Raw genomic sequence first — 15,787 nt, 5'->3', positions numbered from 1 at the left:
AATGTTGTCAAAATTGTGTGCAGAGGAACCAAAGAGCTGGTACAAATACATAGATAGGTTACAACAAGCCATAAATAATACTCCAACGCGTAGTAATAAGTTTGCATCGTTCAAGATATTAACAGGATGTGACATGAGGGTTACCGGGTTGTCAGAATTAAGCGAGTTTTTAGAGAATGCAGATTTCGATGACTTAGATGCGGAACGCGAGGAAATTCGAGTGGAAACCAAGGAAAATATTGCGTTGATTCAAAAAGAAAATAAACTTAATTTCGACATGAAGGGAAAAGCGGTGGTGAAATATAAACAAAATGAGTTGGTCGCCATTAAGCGTACCCAATTTGGAAGTTGTCTTCGATTAAGGCCGAAATATTTTGGACCTTACAAGATTGTGAAAGTTTTAGCCCATGATCGGTACGAAGTAGAAAAGGTTGGCGAAGGTGAAAGTCCTGGACGTACGACCACCGTCGCCGAATACATGAAAAAGTGGGACCCATCGTTCGAGCCGAACGATTAGTCAGGATGGCCGAATGCGGGATTGCATACCATAATATGCTATCTCTACACATGCCCTAATACGATCCAACATTTACGCTTATATACAACTCTGCGCAAGAACCCTAATTTGACGAACAACAACGAAACGAGGACAGCACAAAACGCCATTGACGAACGAATGGACAGTTGCTGTTTAAATTCGAGATTACACGGACCGCATAATTATAAAATATAGTTCTCATAAATAACATACCTATTTAACTATTGAATTTAATCAAATAAATTTCTTAAAATTAACCAGTCGCGTGTTTCTTTTAATTGGAACTCTACATTCATTACCAAAGACGGATAAAGCGATAAAATTTGGTAGGTAGGTTGACCTTATGAGGCAGAATAGAAAATTAATTTCCCAATATTATATTAGTCAGATAAATGGTATTGGTCCAAAAAATTTCACAAAACTAAATTTAGTTTGTAGTACTAGCACTTATTTTCTTCTTTTAATTCGGTAATAGAATCTAATTTTTAAAATTTGTTTGAATGCCATGTTAAATAATATTCAATGATGTGATGGTTCGGAGCAGGAACGCCAATATAGAAATGGTTAAACTTCTAATTAAATTTGTTTTTTAAGTTTTTACCTTCTTATGTACAGTGGCTCACATCTTATTGCGTGCAACCACAGAGCAAAACTATAGCTATATGAAAGGAAACTAATGGCGATGTAAAAACATTCAAGTGTACAATTTTAATAAAAATATGCTTGTGTTTGAACAAATACTTATTTTTCGTGTGCTTAGACGTTTGTGCTAATTGTTTGATTTAAAATGAAATTGGTGCGGCAAAGGGGCTTTGCGCTAGATTACCTTGGCAGATGCGGGTGGTAGATCGTTTGTGGCAATGTAGCGGGTGGTAGATTATCTGCGGGTGTGGACTGTATATACTGGTTTTTACTTATGCAAAAATATTCGGCTTCAACTGATAAAAGGCTGGCGTGCTGTACTGCGGTGAATACCTTGAATTGTGCTTTCAAAAAATGACTTGCCCTTAGTTCGTGCGAAAGCACTCCAAATGAATTCAATACAAACTGATATTGCTCGATTAGCATTAACAACTTTATTTTAAATATATATTTCGATGCTTACGACCTTTTAATTAATTTAAAGGCGGGCAGTGAAAAATGGCACGTTTCAATTTTTGCACTTGCTAGCGAATGAATATAAAAATAACAAAACTTAATATTGAAAAATTCACAGATTTTAATTTCTTTAAATATTCAAACTTTACGTTAATTTAACAACAGTTCGATCTTTAAATAGATTTCAAATTTCATTAAATATGCCAAAATTACTTTAATTTCACAATGACTAAAACTTCGAATGGACTTCAAATTTTTAAGTTTACTTATAATTATACAAATGTCATTATAAAACTGGATCTCAAAAATATAAATTTTTTTTTTAATTTCGAAAAAATTTAAGTTTAATTATAGTTACTTAAATATAATCACTATGATTGAAAATTATAAATTTTACAGTTTGTATTTGCGATATACATATATATACATATGTAGCAGAATTCTTGGTTAGATGCATACCAAGTGTGGATGTAATTGTTCAACCCATTACGACTCACAGAATAGATCTCCTTTGGTAGGCAGAAGGCACAATCTCTTTATAGGTCGCACGTATTCCCCATTACTCGTTCTCACTGTTACGACTCGCACATTTCCATCATTCGACAGGGCGACAATGAATTACCCTAGCAACCGCCCACTTTGTAGGTGAAGTTCGTTCATCAAACAGTGCGACAACATCTCCTTCTTCGTAATTGCGTGAAGACTTGAGCCATTTTGTTCGGCGTTGCAAGTTTAAAAGATATTCATCTCTCCATCGGTGCCAAAAATGTTGTCGTATTTCGGAGATTAGGCGCCATTGTTGAAGTAGATTTCCACAGAACCCTTGACCCTCAGGTTCTGGGATCGAATTCAATGGCTCACCGATGAGAAAGTGACCAGGCGTTAAGGCTTCAAGGTCGGTCGCGCTAGTTGGATTCGCGCATAGAGTGCGCGAATTAACGCATGCCTCAACTTCAGCTTGCAATGTACTGAACTCTTCGAAAGATAATAAGCTCCTCTCAAGAATTCGTTTAATATGGTATTTTACGGGCTTTACACCGACTTGCCAATATCCACCCATATGTGGCGCAGTTGGTGCGTTGAAATGCCACTATTGGAGTCGGCGAAAAATGTTAGTAGTTTATCATCTGCCATACACTTCTGATATCTCTACCGAAGTTCTCTGTCAGCGCCAACAAAGTTCGTGCCATTATCGGAGTTCATGGCCTTACAATACCCTCGACGACTGATAAAACGTATGAAAGCATTGAGAAAGGCGGTCGCCGATAAATCGCCTACAAATTCCAAGTGCATTTACACATGCAGATCAACGAGCAAATGTAACCTTTCGTCGATTTTGACCCTCTACCATGTGCAAATTTATACGTGTATGGACCAGCAAAATCTACAGCAGTTCGTGTGAAGCAGCGAACATACGTAGTACGAGACGACGGTAGGTCGCCCATCGACTGAACGGAAGTGTTGTGGTTCAAACAAGTACATTTAACACACTTATGATATACGCTTCTAATTAGATTGCGGGCGCTAATCACCCAATAGCGATGCGTTATAACTACTGTCATTATGCGATGCCCTGCGTGTAGAGTATACTGATGTATGTCAGAAATTATAAATTTCGACAGCGGAGAGTTTTTAGGTAAAATGGTAGGATGCCTTGCATCAAGCGAGACGTCTGCTGATTTTAGCCGACCTCCAACCCTCAAAACACCAGACGGATCAAGATACCGTTGCAGGCGCAACAAGCTACTTCGCAAGGGAATGGGTTTTTTCTCCCTGCAATGAGAAATTTCGTTAGCAAAATAAGTACGCTGAGTATACTTAATCAGTCTTAGTTCGGCCTCGGCCAATTCCTGACAGTTAGGGTGCCACTCGTTCGTTTAAGCGTGTGATTCCTTTTGGCGCGAGTATTGTGTTTAAACCTTAGCACATAAGCCATAACCCTTCGTAATTTTGAAAACGTAGAATATTTAATTATGACTGACCAAGAATCCTCGGGTACTGTAATATGAACGGCGATCCTTTTACGTAGGCCCAGGTCAGTTAAATGCGGTTCTTGTAAAGCTTGCTTCCAAAATTGATCTTCGCCATGCAAAAAATCTGGACCAGACCTTCATGTTGAACGAATTCTCAAGGTGTTATGCCTCTCGATGCGCAGTCTGCCGGGTTCTATTCGGAGCGTACATGTTGCCAGCACTCAGACGGTAAGACTCCTTGAATATCGGCCACGCGATTTGCGACGAAAGTTTCCCATCTGCTATGATGCGCTTGCAACCACGCCAAAGTAATAGTCGAATCAGTCCAAGCGTATAACGGATAGCGGAGTTCGTTCCAGGTCCGGGAAATACTCCGTACTAACTTAGAAGCGAGGTGCGCAGCGCATAGCTCCAAACGAGTTAGAGTTGTAGACTTGATTGGCGCTACCTTGGTCTTGGCCGGAATCAAGGCTACTGTGATTTCGTGATTTACGTTCGGACGCATCCGAAAAAACGTGCAGTTCGCTTGATGACTCAGAGGCGTTACAACCAACCCAACGAGGCACTTTCGGATCGGTTAACCTTTGTAGCTCAGAGCGATGTTCAGACCAATGTGTTCCGACTGTTTTCGGTACGAGCTCATCCCAACCAACCTCCTGAAACCATATTTTAGAATTAATCGTACTGGAGGCAAGCAAGCCCAACGGGTCGAAAAGCGTGCACCCGTTCGAAAGAAATGCTCTCTTCGACAAAATTTTAGGCGGTTTCTTGAGGTTGATTGCGAAAGTGAAATAATCCTCATCCGTATTCCAAACGAGATCTAAAGCGTGTACATCTTTCCCTTCAGCAAGGTAGTGAGACATATTTTCAGAGGCGCTGGATATCCCGTTTCTTAGCTCCACGCAATTTGAAGCCCACTTGCGAAGTTCAAATCCACTTTCGAGAAGTATTTCGGAGACATTTTGTTGCAGCAACTGCAGTTCATGCTTACTTGAAGCACCGGTCAACAAATCGTCCATATACAAATCTCGTTGAATGACAGCCGCAGGCTTTTCGCAACTACTTGGTGAGTACCGTATACTTTCTTGCAGCGACTTTACGGCCAAAAGAGATGCGGCAGCGACGCCGTACGTCACCCGTTGCATTCTGTAATCTTGGATTGTAATCACTTCGCCAAACAATCCGTTGCAGGTCGATGTGCTTCGGTGAAACACATACCTGCCGGTACATCTCAGCAATGTCAGCGGTAACGGCATAGGGGTGGGTATGGAAGCGAAGAAGTATGCATACCAAGCTTTGTTGCAGTTGCGGACCAACAAGCAGTGCATCGTTGAGCGAGTACCCAGTCGATGTCTTAGCGGATGCGTTGAATACGACTCGGAATTTGGTCGTAACACTCGACTCCTTTATAACAAGATGGTATGGCATGTAGAAGGTCGGACTTGTGGTTGCGGATGCCGCTTCCATGTGATTCATGATGAGCTCCTGCATAAAGTCGTTGTATTGCGAACGTAAATCGGTATCGGCGGCAAGCTTCCTCTCTATACGTAAAATATTACGAACGGCCTGGTTCCTAGAGTCTCCCAGCGGAAACGGCCATCTGGAGATCTTTTAGGCGTTTCCTGAAAATGCTATTCGCAAAAATGCTCCTCCCTATTTAAGTGCGTTTTTTCCGGTGTATCTTCCAATTCCCACAGCCTAGTCAACGCTCTTTCAAGATGTACATCACAAAAATATGTTTGCAAACAAGGGGTAGATTGATAGTCAACACTGCCGAAAACCGTCCAACCGAAGAGTGTACACTGAGTCGCCGGCGTTCCACAAGGACCCTTCCGAATTTCCGGGCACATAAGCTGATCCATAACCTCCAATCCTATCAGCAAATCAATACGACCAGGCCTCATAAACTGTGGGTCTGCTAGAGACCACCCTTTAATATGCGGCCATGCAGTTGTGGCGACAGTTTGAGTTCATTCGAAAAGTTTGACAAAAGCGAAAGCGAAACCTCACCTCTAGCGCGCCTTCCTTGAGACGAACTAATACCGGTGATGATAGCAGCAGACGATTTCCTCGTTAAGCACAGACGACGCACACACGACTCAGTCACGAAGGAAGCGTGCGACCCAGAGTTAAATAACAGACGACCTTGCTGAAAGCGCCCAGCACAGTCTCGAATCCTTACCAGAGCAGTAGCCAGCAAAATTGTCTTACTCGCAGATAATGGTACCTGTCGCAGATATTAGTACCTGCGGAGGCGTAGTTCGAGCTGGTTTGCTTGGTTTCGGCGAGGTTGCTGATGTTGGATGCGGTTGGAGTCCCATGCAGTAAGATGTGATGGCGTTGGCGACAAATGCGGCACGACGAAGAACTGTTGCAACGAGGCTTAAAATGTCCCGAACTCAGACAGTTCAAACAGATACTCGAATCCTTCACAAATTTTGTTTTAGCGGTGGCGTCCAGACGACTGAATTTTTCGCAACTATAAATCTTATGATCCTCCTTGCAAAAAGGGCAACTAGTCGTATTCTGGGTGGATGTGGCTGTACCGGAGTAGCTGACGATAGCATCGAGAGTGATCTGCACCTAACTTCTAAAAATGTTACTAGCTGCTCGAAAGTTGGGGGTTCGTCGCTAACAAGTGACAGCTCCCATTGCTTCCTGGTTTCGAACGCGAGTTTACCTACTACTTCATGAACGAGCCAGTCGTCCCAGAAATCGACGGGTCGGCCTAACGCTTTCAATTCACGAATGTGCTGCTGATATGGGTTGAGGACTCCTTTTACTGAGCTGGCGGTGTCGCTTGTTGCTTTGCGGATATCGGCCATAGCTTTGAAATGCGATTCGCGAACACGCGCATGATCTTGAAACGCGACTTATGCAAATCCCATTCCTCCTTGTAATTTGCATCACAAATTTGGAAACCGCTGAACACTTTCAAAGTTTCACCCTTTAAGCAACTCCGTAAATAGTGCATTTTATGTCCGTCCGACAGCGCGGTATTACTGTCAACCAGTAAACAGAACGAGCCGTAAAAGCCTGACCATTCATTGGAGTCGCCTGAAAATGTGGGTAGCTCCATTTTGGGTAAACGAATGGAGGCAGACACGGTTTAAGAAACATTTGTTGGTCGGGTTGCATTCGGGGATGAGGCTTCGGTGTGACACTTTTTGGCACGGCTAAAATTTTCTAAGGCCATAGCGTACCCAGTTTCGGCTTGAGTTCGTGTACTCTCATCCACTGCAACGTTATCGGCACCACAAGCGGCGTCCACCTCATCCTGTGCAGCGTTGAATCGAACCCATTGTTCGTCCAAGAGTTTCAAATAACTCTCAACTTGGTCGGTATCTAACAAAAATGTACCATCCATGCCTTTTGTAATGTAACTTTTTATTGCGTTCAACGCAGAGTCCCGTTTTTTCACAGAGGCTGACATTTTTGTTGTTGTTGTTTTAGTTTACAGTACTTGCAGAACGAGGAAAAAACAAATTCTATTATAAATATACGTATGTAACGCTACTCGTAGAAGGCAAATAATTGCCAAGATGGCTTACTAAAATGCGCAAATGTACAGATCTATGAAAATATTGCTTGCTGAGTTGTTTTTGTAGAGAAGGGTATACGGATTCTGCAGTGGAATGAATGCGTGTTCGCGTAGAGGGCAAATGACAGTCAAATAGAAATGACTTGGATTGTTGGTATTTTTGCAAATATGTATGCGTAGCGGGCGAATAAAAATTAAATTGATTTGTAGTTTTTCCAACGGAATCAAATATGCGGTGTATATATAAATTAAAAAGATTAAAATTGCGAGCGATGCGGGCGATCCGGCTCGATGGATCAAAAAATGGTGCGGCAAAGGAGCTTTGCGCTAGATTACCTTGGCAGATGCGGGTGGTATACACTTACTTACGCAAAAATATTCGGCTTCAACTGATAAAAGGCTGGCGTGCTGTACTGCGGTGAATACCTTGAATCGTGCTTTCAAAAAATGACTTGCCTTTAGTTCGTGCGAAAGCACTCAAAATGAATTCAATACAAACTGATATTGCTCGATTAGAATTAACAAATTTATTTTAAATATATATTTCGACGTTTACGGCCTTTTAATTAATTTAAAGGCGGGCGGTGAAAAATGGCACGTTTAAATTTTTGCACTTACTAGCGAATGAATATAAAAATTACAAAACAGTTGCTTTCAGCAACTAATGGGCACTACTTTACCGGCACAAATGTACTGCCTTATTAGCAGATAATCAATTATACCGCCTAGTTGGGCACAATGCATTGCATGGTTCATCAGAAATTATATCAAAAACTAAGGTCACATTTTATTTCGTGCGCCGGCCCTGCCTTGGAAAAATTTACTTTTTTATTTAGTTTAGTATCTCGTATGACCTCCTTTTTGTTAAATAACATCTTCAAGATGATTTTCCATAAACGCAATTAATTTTTGAGCGGCTTCGCGTGGTATCTTATGCCATTCTTCGACAAGAGTAGTTTTTAAATCGCTAATCTTACTAGTCTGCCTTGGCCGTGTAGCCGAGTCCGAAATTGACCACAAATTTTCAATGGCACTTAAGGCGAGAGATTGTGGAAGTGCATTCGTGAGGTGTGGACAATTCCATATAAACCATGACTGCATAATCCCAGATTTTTCGATTAGGGTCTTTGTCTTGGTAATGAATTTTTTGATACCGTCACTAGGTTCCTTTCTATGTATCTCAACAGTTTTGTTTTGTTTATATATAGCTCAACAGTTTTTTTGTTAACTTTAAATACAAAGTCATAGAATGTCTATTATTATTTCTTTTGATCAGTACTCTTGCAAGCATCCAATCAAGACCAAAATCAAAGTAATTCCCTGAGCACTTTTTAAAAAAATGCAGAATATAAGAAAAAACACCTTTTTAGTTTTTCGATCGTTTTTTTAAATAGCACATGAAACGGACATCAATTCTATGAATATTAATACCCTTTTATATTATCACGAAAGCCCTATGCCCGGTTCTTCCGTAATTCAAACCGCCGTTAGATTGTGTGTATTAAGCATTTGTTCTCCTGTTTTGGAAAACTTGCAAATCACTTCCGGCTCGGAATTTATCTTCCAAGGTATATCTATATTCTTTTACAGCCAAGCTGAATAGAAGCACTAGCTCAAAGCTACCAGATAAATGCAGCACGGTTGCCATTTGGACCAAAAAAGGACCGTTCCTGAGATAAAAATATACAACACTTCCAACAATTTCATTAACCGACACCAAGTTTTTAATTGCAGAAAATTTCGATCGGTTATCAAACACTTTTCGTGATATATTTTTGTAACTAGAAGAGCTCAAAGAATTTGTTTCAAATGCACGTATGTTATGGGCTTGTCAGTGATGGAGCCGTTACGATGCTTACTTACTTACTTAATTGACGCATAACCGTTTAAACGATTAGGACCTCCAACAAGGCGCGCCAGTTGCTTCTTCGCTGGGTTAACTGGTAACAGCAAAGAAATTTAATTTAAAGCGTTTCCACGTGGTCTTTCCAGCGAAGTGGGACAACCCTCTTCCTCTGCTTTCATAGGCGGGTTCCAATAAAAAAAAACTTTCTTAGCGGATCATCATCTTTCATTCGCATAACATGACCTAGCCAACATAGTCGCTGTGGTTTAATTTGCTGGACTATGTTGGTGTCTGTTTAAAGATTGTACCGCTCTTCTTCGGTGCCCGCTGTCGCTGACGCATAGAGGTCCTAAAATCTTTCGAAGAACTTTTCTCCCGACCACTACCGCAGCTATCAGCTGTCATTTCCCATGCTTCTATACCATATAGCAGAACCAATACGACAATTGACTATTAGAGCATGATCTTTATTTGCCCAAAGAGAACTTTTCATTTCAATTTCCTACTCAGGCTAAGGTAGCATTTGTTGTCGAAAGTAATTTTACGCTTGATTTCTACACTGACGTTGTTTGTGTTCGTGCTGGTAATAAAAATAAACGAAGTCCCATAATATTTCGAAATTATGGTTGCCAACAGTTGCTCTGGGAATGCGCTGACTCTTTGCTTGATGACAGCTTTGTCCTAATTTACCATCAAACTCATCCTTTCCGCTTCTATTCTAGTTTAGAGTAGGCAGATCAAATAGCGCGGGTGCTAAAGCCGATATTTTCTGTGTCGTCAGCATACGCCAACAATTGCACGCTTTAATGGAATATTGTTTAAGAGCGGTTAAGTCCTTCAGCTAGTATTATTTTCTCCGGGTACATTACATTTTTAAGCATAACATATTTGTTTTCTGAAAGTTTTTTTCCTTAATAATATACCTTTATCTTCATTTCAGTTCGAATGCGATTTCATTCGTGAAAATATTACGAGTACTTCGTGTACTAAGGCCTCTGCGTGCTATTAACCGTGCTAAAGGACTTAAGGTAAGCAATTCAACTTTAATATTGTGTTCTGCATTCCCCAAAACTCGCCATAGGAACACCTAAAGAGATTATTCGGCGGAGGTATAATAGTAAAAAAAAACTACTTTAGATATATCGATATTAGAAATGTCAATGCCACGAGCTCAATTCTTTTATTGCGAAAATCCTGTGTTAACTAAAAATGTATGCAAAGCTCATGTTTTACGCCGACTCCGAACGGCATCTGCAAGGCAGATGAGTTTTCTCTGAGAGGCTTTTCATGGCAGAAATACACTCGGAGTGCTTGCCAAATCACTGCCGAGTGGCGAGCCTGCTTAGAAAAGCTTTCTTCTAATTGAAAGAACGTGTTTCTAAAATGTTTATGTTGCTTTTTGCCCCGGGCGTGAACTCACCAACCTCGGTGTGATAAGCGGAGAACGCTATCACCACACCACACGGCCCTTGTTAAAAGTCGAAAACTCCGGAATCTGTTAATCCTAAAAAACCTACGAAATGAAGGCGAAGCTAATGCGTTTAATGCTATTATTATTTAGAACAGCAATAACTAACCATGAATGAGCATGAAAAGGCAGAAAACAAACAAAGTATCTGCAAATTTAGGCCGTGCCAAACGCTCTCTTCAAAAAACTTTGCCTTTGAGGGCTATTTTAAATTAGTTCACCTTGAATTACAACCGACAATCATATACCGACCAAGAAACATGTAACAATAATCATACATACACCCTTAGTAAAATAACCTGCTATCTGGCTCAATTAACCGCACAAGAAATGGCGTGCCTTTTATACAATCCGAAAAGCCTGGGCCCGTGTTTTGTTTGACGATCAGTGACTAAAGCCATTTTCACTCAAACGATAAATATGCAACTGTCAAACAATTTTCAAAATTATAATAAATTATGGATTAAACGAGTACTATTTGTCGCTAGTTCGTATATGTCATTACCTAATCTGATCCACCATTTCAGTTTTATTGTGTTTAAAAAATTTGTTTCGATTACGTATAGTATAACGTAATACGGACTTTGGCCTGTATAGCGAAATTTTCTATTAAAATTGATAGTGTTGGGTCACATTGCACACATAATTCGTTGCACCTTTATCCGCCCCTGAACTACCTACCCAGAATGCGCTCCTGCACTGATCCCTCAAAACGGTTTACCATTATCACCTGATATGATAACAACACAAGCTGAGCTTAACATAGGCCTTGAACTTGGAATTCTTGTATGTGTGTACATATGTTATATGTACAATTGCATACGCATATCATCTATTGTCTTTGCCTATTGTTCTTCATATTTTGTTTCTTAGCAAACCGGTTGTATACATTTGTAAAATTGTAATTGTGTATAAAAGGGAAGATTTTGAGTCATTTTGTCTTTTTGCATTTAGTATAAGTCTATAACTCATCGCGCATTTTTCATAAACTTTGCCATCGGACAAGCAAAATAGTTTGTTCATACATTTTCGCGCCCAACGTGGGGCATTTCGAAACAAATCAATTGTCTTGCAATTTTCTTTGGCAATTGTTAAATTGAAGAGTTCGCTTTTTCGCGTTATCGCATTTTGATCCAGCGTTATTTCGAGTGGCATATAACTTGGTATTGGCGACTTTGTGCATTAAGCAACCTTGCACTTTCTTCGTTACTTGCCTTTTAGCTAGTTGAAAACCGCAAATTCCGTATTTTCGCATCAAACATCGTAGAAGATTATGATCATCATGTCACTGGAGGAAGCTAAGCAAAAGCGCTCCTTAAGGCGCACGAATATGTCTCGTAATAAGACAATCGTAGAAGCCAGTGGTAATAAATCAGGTAAAGTACTTTCTCCGATTGAGCTAAAGTGCCGTAGAATCCTATTTTAAACAAGCATTGGGTTATCAAACGCAAATTGAGAAACTCGGGCCTGCAGACAATGGTCGTGAGGATTTGGAAGACCTTTACGTGACCATTCAATCAGCAGCTTGGAGAAGACCTCAATAATACATCGTTTAGTGAAACAGTATTACCTGTGCAATCCACCCGCTCAAAACTACCAACTCTCAAGTTTCCCGTATTCTCCGGGAAGTATTCGGATTATAAGAACTTCATATCATCATTCATGAGCCTCATCGACAAGGAAGCTACCCATACAAATATTGAGAAATTCAATCATCTTCTCAATTGTTTGCAATGTGAGGCTTTGGAGACTGTGAAGGCATTCCAAAACACTAGCGAGAACTACCCAAAAGCGCTGGAGAGGCTAAGGGCCCATTACGACAGCAGCACAATGATATTCTTTGAGACTGTTGAGGCATTATTTGACCTTCCTTCAGTTGCAAAACAAAATCCGTCGCAACTACGCAGCTTGATGGACAACGTATCCGCTCTGTATGGTTCTCTTTTGCCAATTGGCTCCGACAAAAATATTTCACAGGTCTTACTCATCCACCTTGTAATGGATAAAGTCGATGAAGCAACGCAAATCAAATGGAAGGAGTCATTGGACTTCAAATATTTGCCAACATGGAAAGAGTGCGCAAAGGTGCTGGAGCGACGTTGTCAGTTCTTGGAATCCGCATCCGGCCCACTCGCTTTCGGAGACACCAGCAAACCAAGTAATAAAACCGAAACCAAGAACAAATCTTCGCGAAAGGGTTACTCGTTTTCATGTACGAAAAGCTCTTGCTTCGTATGTTCAAGCTCAGACCATTTCATTTCCAGCTGCCCACGAATTAAGCAGATGTCGGTTGCTGATCGATTCAAGGAGGTAAAACGGCAAGGTATGCGCTTAAATTGCCTCTCGCAGAATTACAATAATCCCATTGTTCATCATCGTTTAAGTGCGAGTATTGTGCACGATCACACCATAGTCTCATACATCGTTCTACCTCTTCAAATACTGGACAATCACCAACGTCCTCCACATCCTTGATAGAGCAACCAATACCAGAAACTAGTACAGCAGCTGCTCATACACATCGCGAGGGTTCACCACAAGAACAAGTCATCTTGGCAACAGCTGTAGTCCTCATACGAGATGCGTCTAGAAGTTTTCAGTTGGGTAGCGAATTACTTGACACATGTTCTCAAGTGAATTTCATCCGCGAAGATTTCTCCCAAAAATTACGTCTACCAAGGGAAAGGCGTCACATTGAGATCCAAAGCATAGGAGATTCGGTGGCAAATATAAAATATAAAATATCAACCACTGTCAAGTCAAGGGTATCTGGCTATAATATACCCTATCATTTTACGTAACTTCGAACATTGGTTACCAGCCAAAGACTGAAATCAATATTTCAACTTGGAATCTGCCATCCAACATTGAGCTCGCTGATGATCACTTCTTCAAGTCAACAAAGGTGGATCTACTAATAGGCACTGGAATCTTTTTCGATATTTTATCTGTTGGTCAGATAAGTTAGCATCTGATTTGCCATCATTACAGAAGACTCTATTAGGATGGGTCGTCTCTGGTCGGTACAAAAAACCAACAACTTCGCCACCAATATGCATGCTTTCTATTAAGGAATTGGTGGATGTTAATTTACAACGACTCTGAAAGCTCGATGAAACATCAACGGCTGATTTGTGGACTACAGAGCAGAAAAATTGCGCACTGTAAAGCAAGCAAACAGTACATAGAACAAGCGAAGGTAGGGTTGTTGTCCGGCTGCCTTTGAAGGAATGCTTTAACAACCTTGACCAATCATACTCAACAACAATTCGGAGATTTCTTACTCAGGAACGGTGATTGTCTCGCTGTCCTGATTTACAACAACAGTATATCGCATTTATGGAAGAAATTCGAAACCTCGGGCATATGAGTGCAGTTGAGAAAGAAGACTTCAATACTCCACACTACTGTGTACCTCATCTTTACGTCTTGAAGCCAACTAGCACTACAACGAAGCTCTGAATTGTCTGCGACGCGTCTTGCAAAACTACGTCACAAGAATCTTTAAATGACATATTAGCCGTCAGACCTACTATACAAAACGATCTTTACATTCTGCTTTACGTTTTCGGCTTTTTCGTTACGCTCTCACAGCGGATATCGTGAAGATGTACCGTCAAGTTCTGGTGGATTCCGATGACCGCAAATTCCAGTGCATCTTGTGGAGAAGTAATCCCATTGAAGACATCCAAACTTATCAATTAAATACGGTTACGTATGGGACTGCATCTGCTCCTTACCTTGCGATACAGAATCTGAACTACATTGCCGATTCATATCAAGACGCTTTTCCTATTGGTGCCAGCACAGTCAAGACCTCATTTTATGTTGATGATATACTGTGTGGCGCCGATACCCCAGTCGAGTAATCTCAAATCAAATACGAAGTCACTGAGGTACTAAGAGGTGGTTGTTTCATATTAGCAAGGTGGCACTCAAATCACCACATGTTTCGAGCGGATGATACCATGACCGAGCTAAATCTAGATGAGAATTTGACGACCAGCACATTAGGTATCAAATGGGATCAATTTGACGATGTCTTTTTATTTTCTTTTCAGCCTAAACAGCCTGTGAATGGGCAAACAACTAAGAGGTCCATGTTATCCATCGTATCGGCTCTGTTCGATCCATTAAGCCTTATCGCACCTGTGGTTGTTACCGCCTGGATCATCTTACAGGGTTGTGACTTTTGAAGCTCAACTGGGACGAATCCGTACCCCAAAACCTTCAGTAGGCCTGGAACCGTTTTATGAAAGACATAAATAGCCATAACGCACTCTCAGTTCTTAGGTATTGTTTCGCAGAAAATCACAATTCAACACAAATCCACGGGTTTTGCAATTTGTCTATTCGAGTATACAGCTGCTGTATTTATGTTCGTTTCGCAACAATAGCCGTGTTTTTTTTTTACACGTAAACGTCTATACACTTAAACTTTTTATGGACTGCTAAGCGTCAAACTTTGAATACACCTCTGAAATTACTGCGCATAAAATGTGTACTACTAAATTTCTATACGCATTATACTCAGATATAACTGAAATATGTGTCTTTGTTTCACCCTCTACACTAATTCTATGTATTCTATGTGTGTACACAATTCATCGCAACTGATTCAGCTATATGTTATACCCTATGGCCATCAGAGGGCTGCGACTCCGCTTTTCGGTACACCCTGTGCTGTAGCTGTAGTTATTTAACCACTGCCGCTAGATGGGTCTCCTAAGCATTATCTAAGCGAGTATAGGCATTTTTTTTCACGCGCAAACGTAAACGTGTACGCGTGTATAAAAAAACACGGCTAATGTTAGGCAAGCATACCGTCACTTTACTTACGGCCAAATCGCGAGTAGCACCAATAAAAAGCAATATCTCTCCAAGCTGGAGCTGTATGGCGCCTTACTATTAGCAAGTCTTTTCGCGAAAATCAAATCGCTTTTTAAAACTGATACCACAGATTGTAAATCATTGGCTGGGAATGCACTCGGCTACCCTTTCAATATTCTTCGGTAGCCGGGTGTCAGAGACTCAAGATCTCACAACAGGAGCATGTTGGCTGCATGTGCCAGCAAAGAGTAATCCTGCTGTTGTTGTGTCACAGGGATGCTCCGTAATGGAGATCAGTAGCTCGAATTCGTTGTCAGGACCATCGTTCTTAGAACTTGAATCCGAACATTGGCCAGCCAACGAAGGTGGTCTTGTCGATATGGAAGGAGAACGATATGGAAGAGAAAAACGTAAATCATCATTCAAGGTAATCGCAAACGAAAACTATATTTTAAAGGTAATTGAAGGATACAGCTCTTATACGCATTGCCTA

At 40.8% G+C, this 15,787-nt stretch overlaps 1 protein-coding gene across 1 annotated transcript in view; it reads left to right on the top strand.

Annotated features, from left to right (window-relative positions):
- The window catches only part of Ca-alpha1D (Ca[2+]-channel protein alpha[[1]] subunit D), a 6,221,746-nt gene that overhangs the window by 4,294,959 nt on the left and 1,911,000 nt on the right, over positions 1-15,787 (top strand). Inside the window, exon 19 of the mRNA XM_067758067.1 lies at positions 9,937-10,024. Coding sequence (XP_067614168.1) covers positions 9,937-10,024 — 88 coding nt within the window. The remainder of the gene's footprint in view (positions 1-9,936; positions 10,025-15,787) is intronic.

The sequence above is a fragment of the Eurosta solidaginis genome, chromosome X (assembly GCF_040869045.1).
Source record: "Eurosta solidaginis isolate ZX-2024a chromosome X, ASM4086904v1, whole genome shotgun sequence".
Lineage (NCBI taxonomy): Eukaryota > Metazoa > Arthropoda > Insecta > Diptera > Tephritidae > Eurosta > Eurosta solidaginis.
The sequence above is the reverse complement of the archived record's forward strand: the minus strand, read 5'-3'. Positions and strand labels throughout refer to the sequence as shown.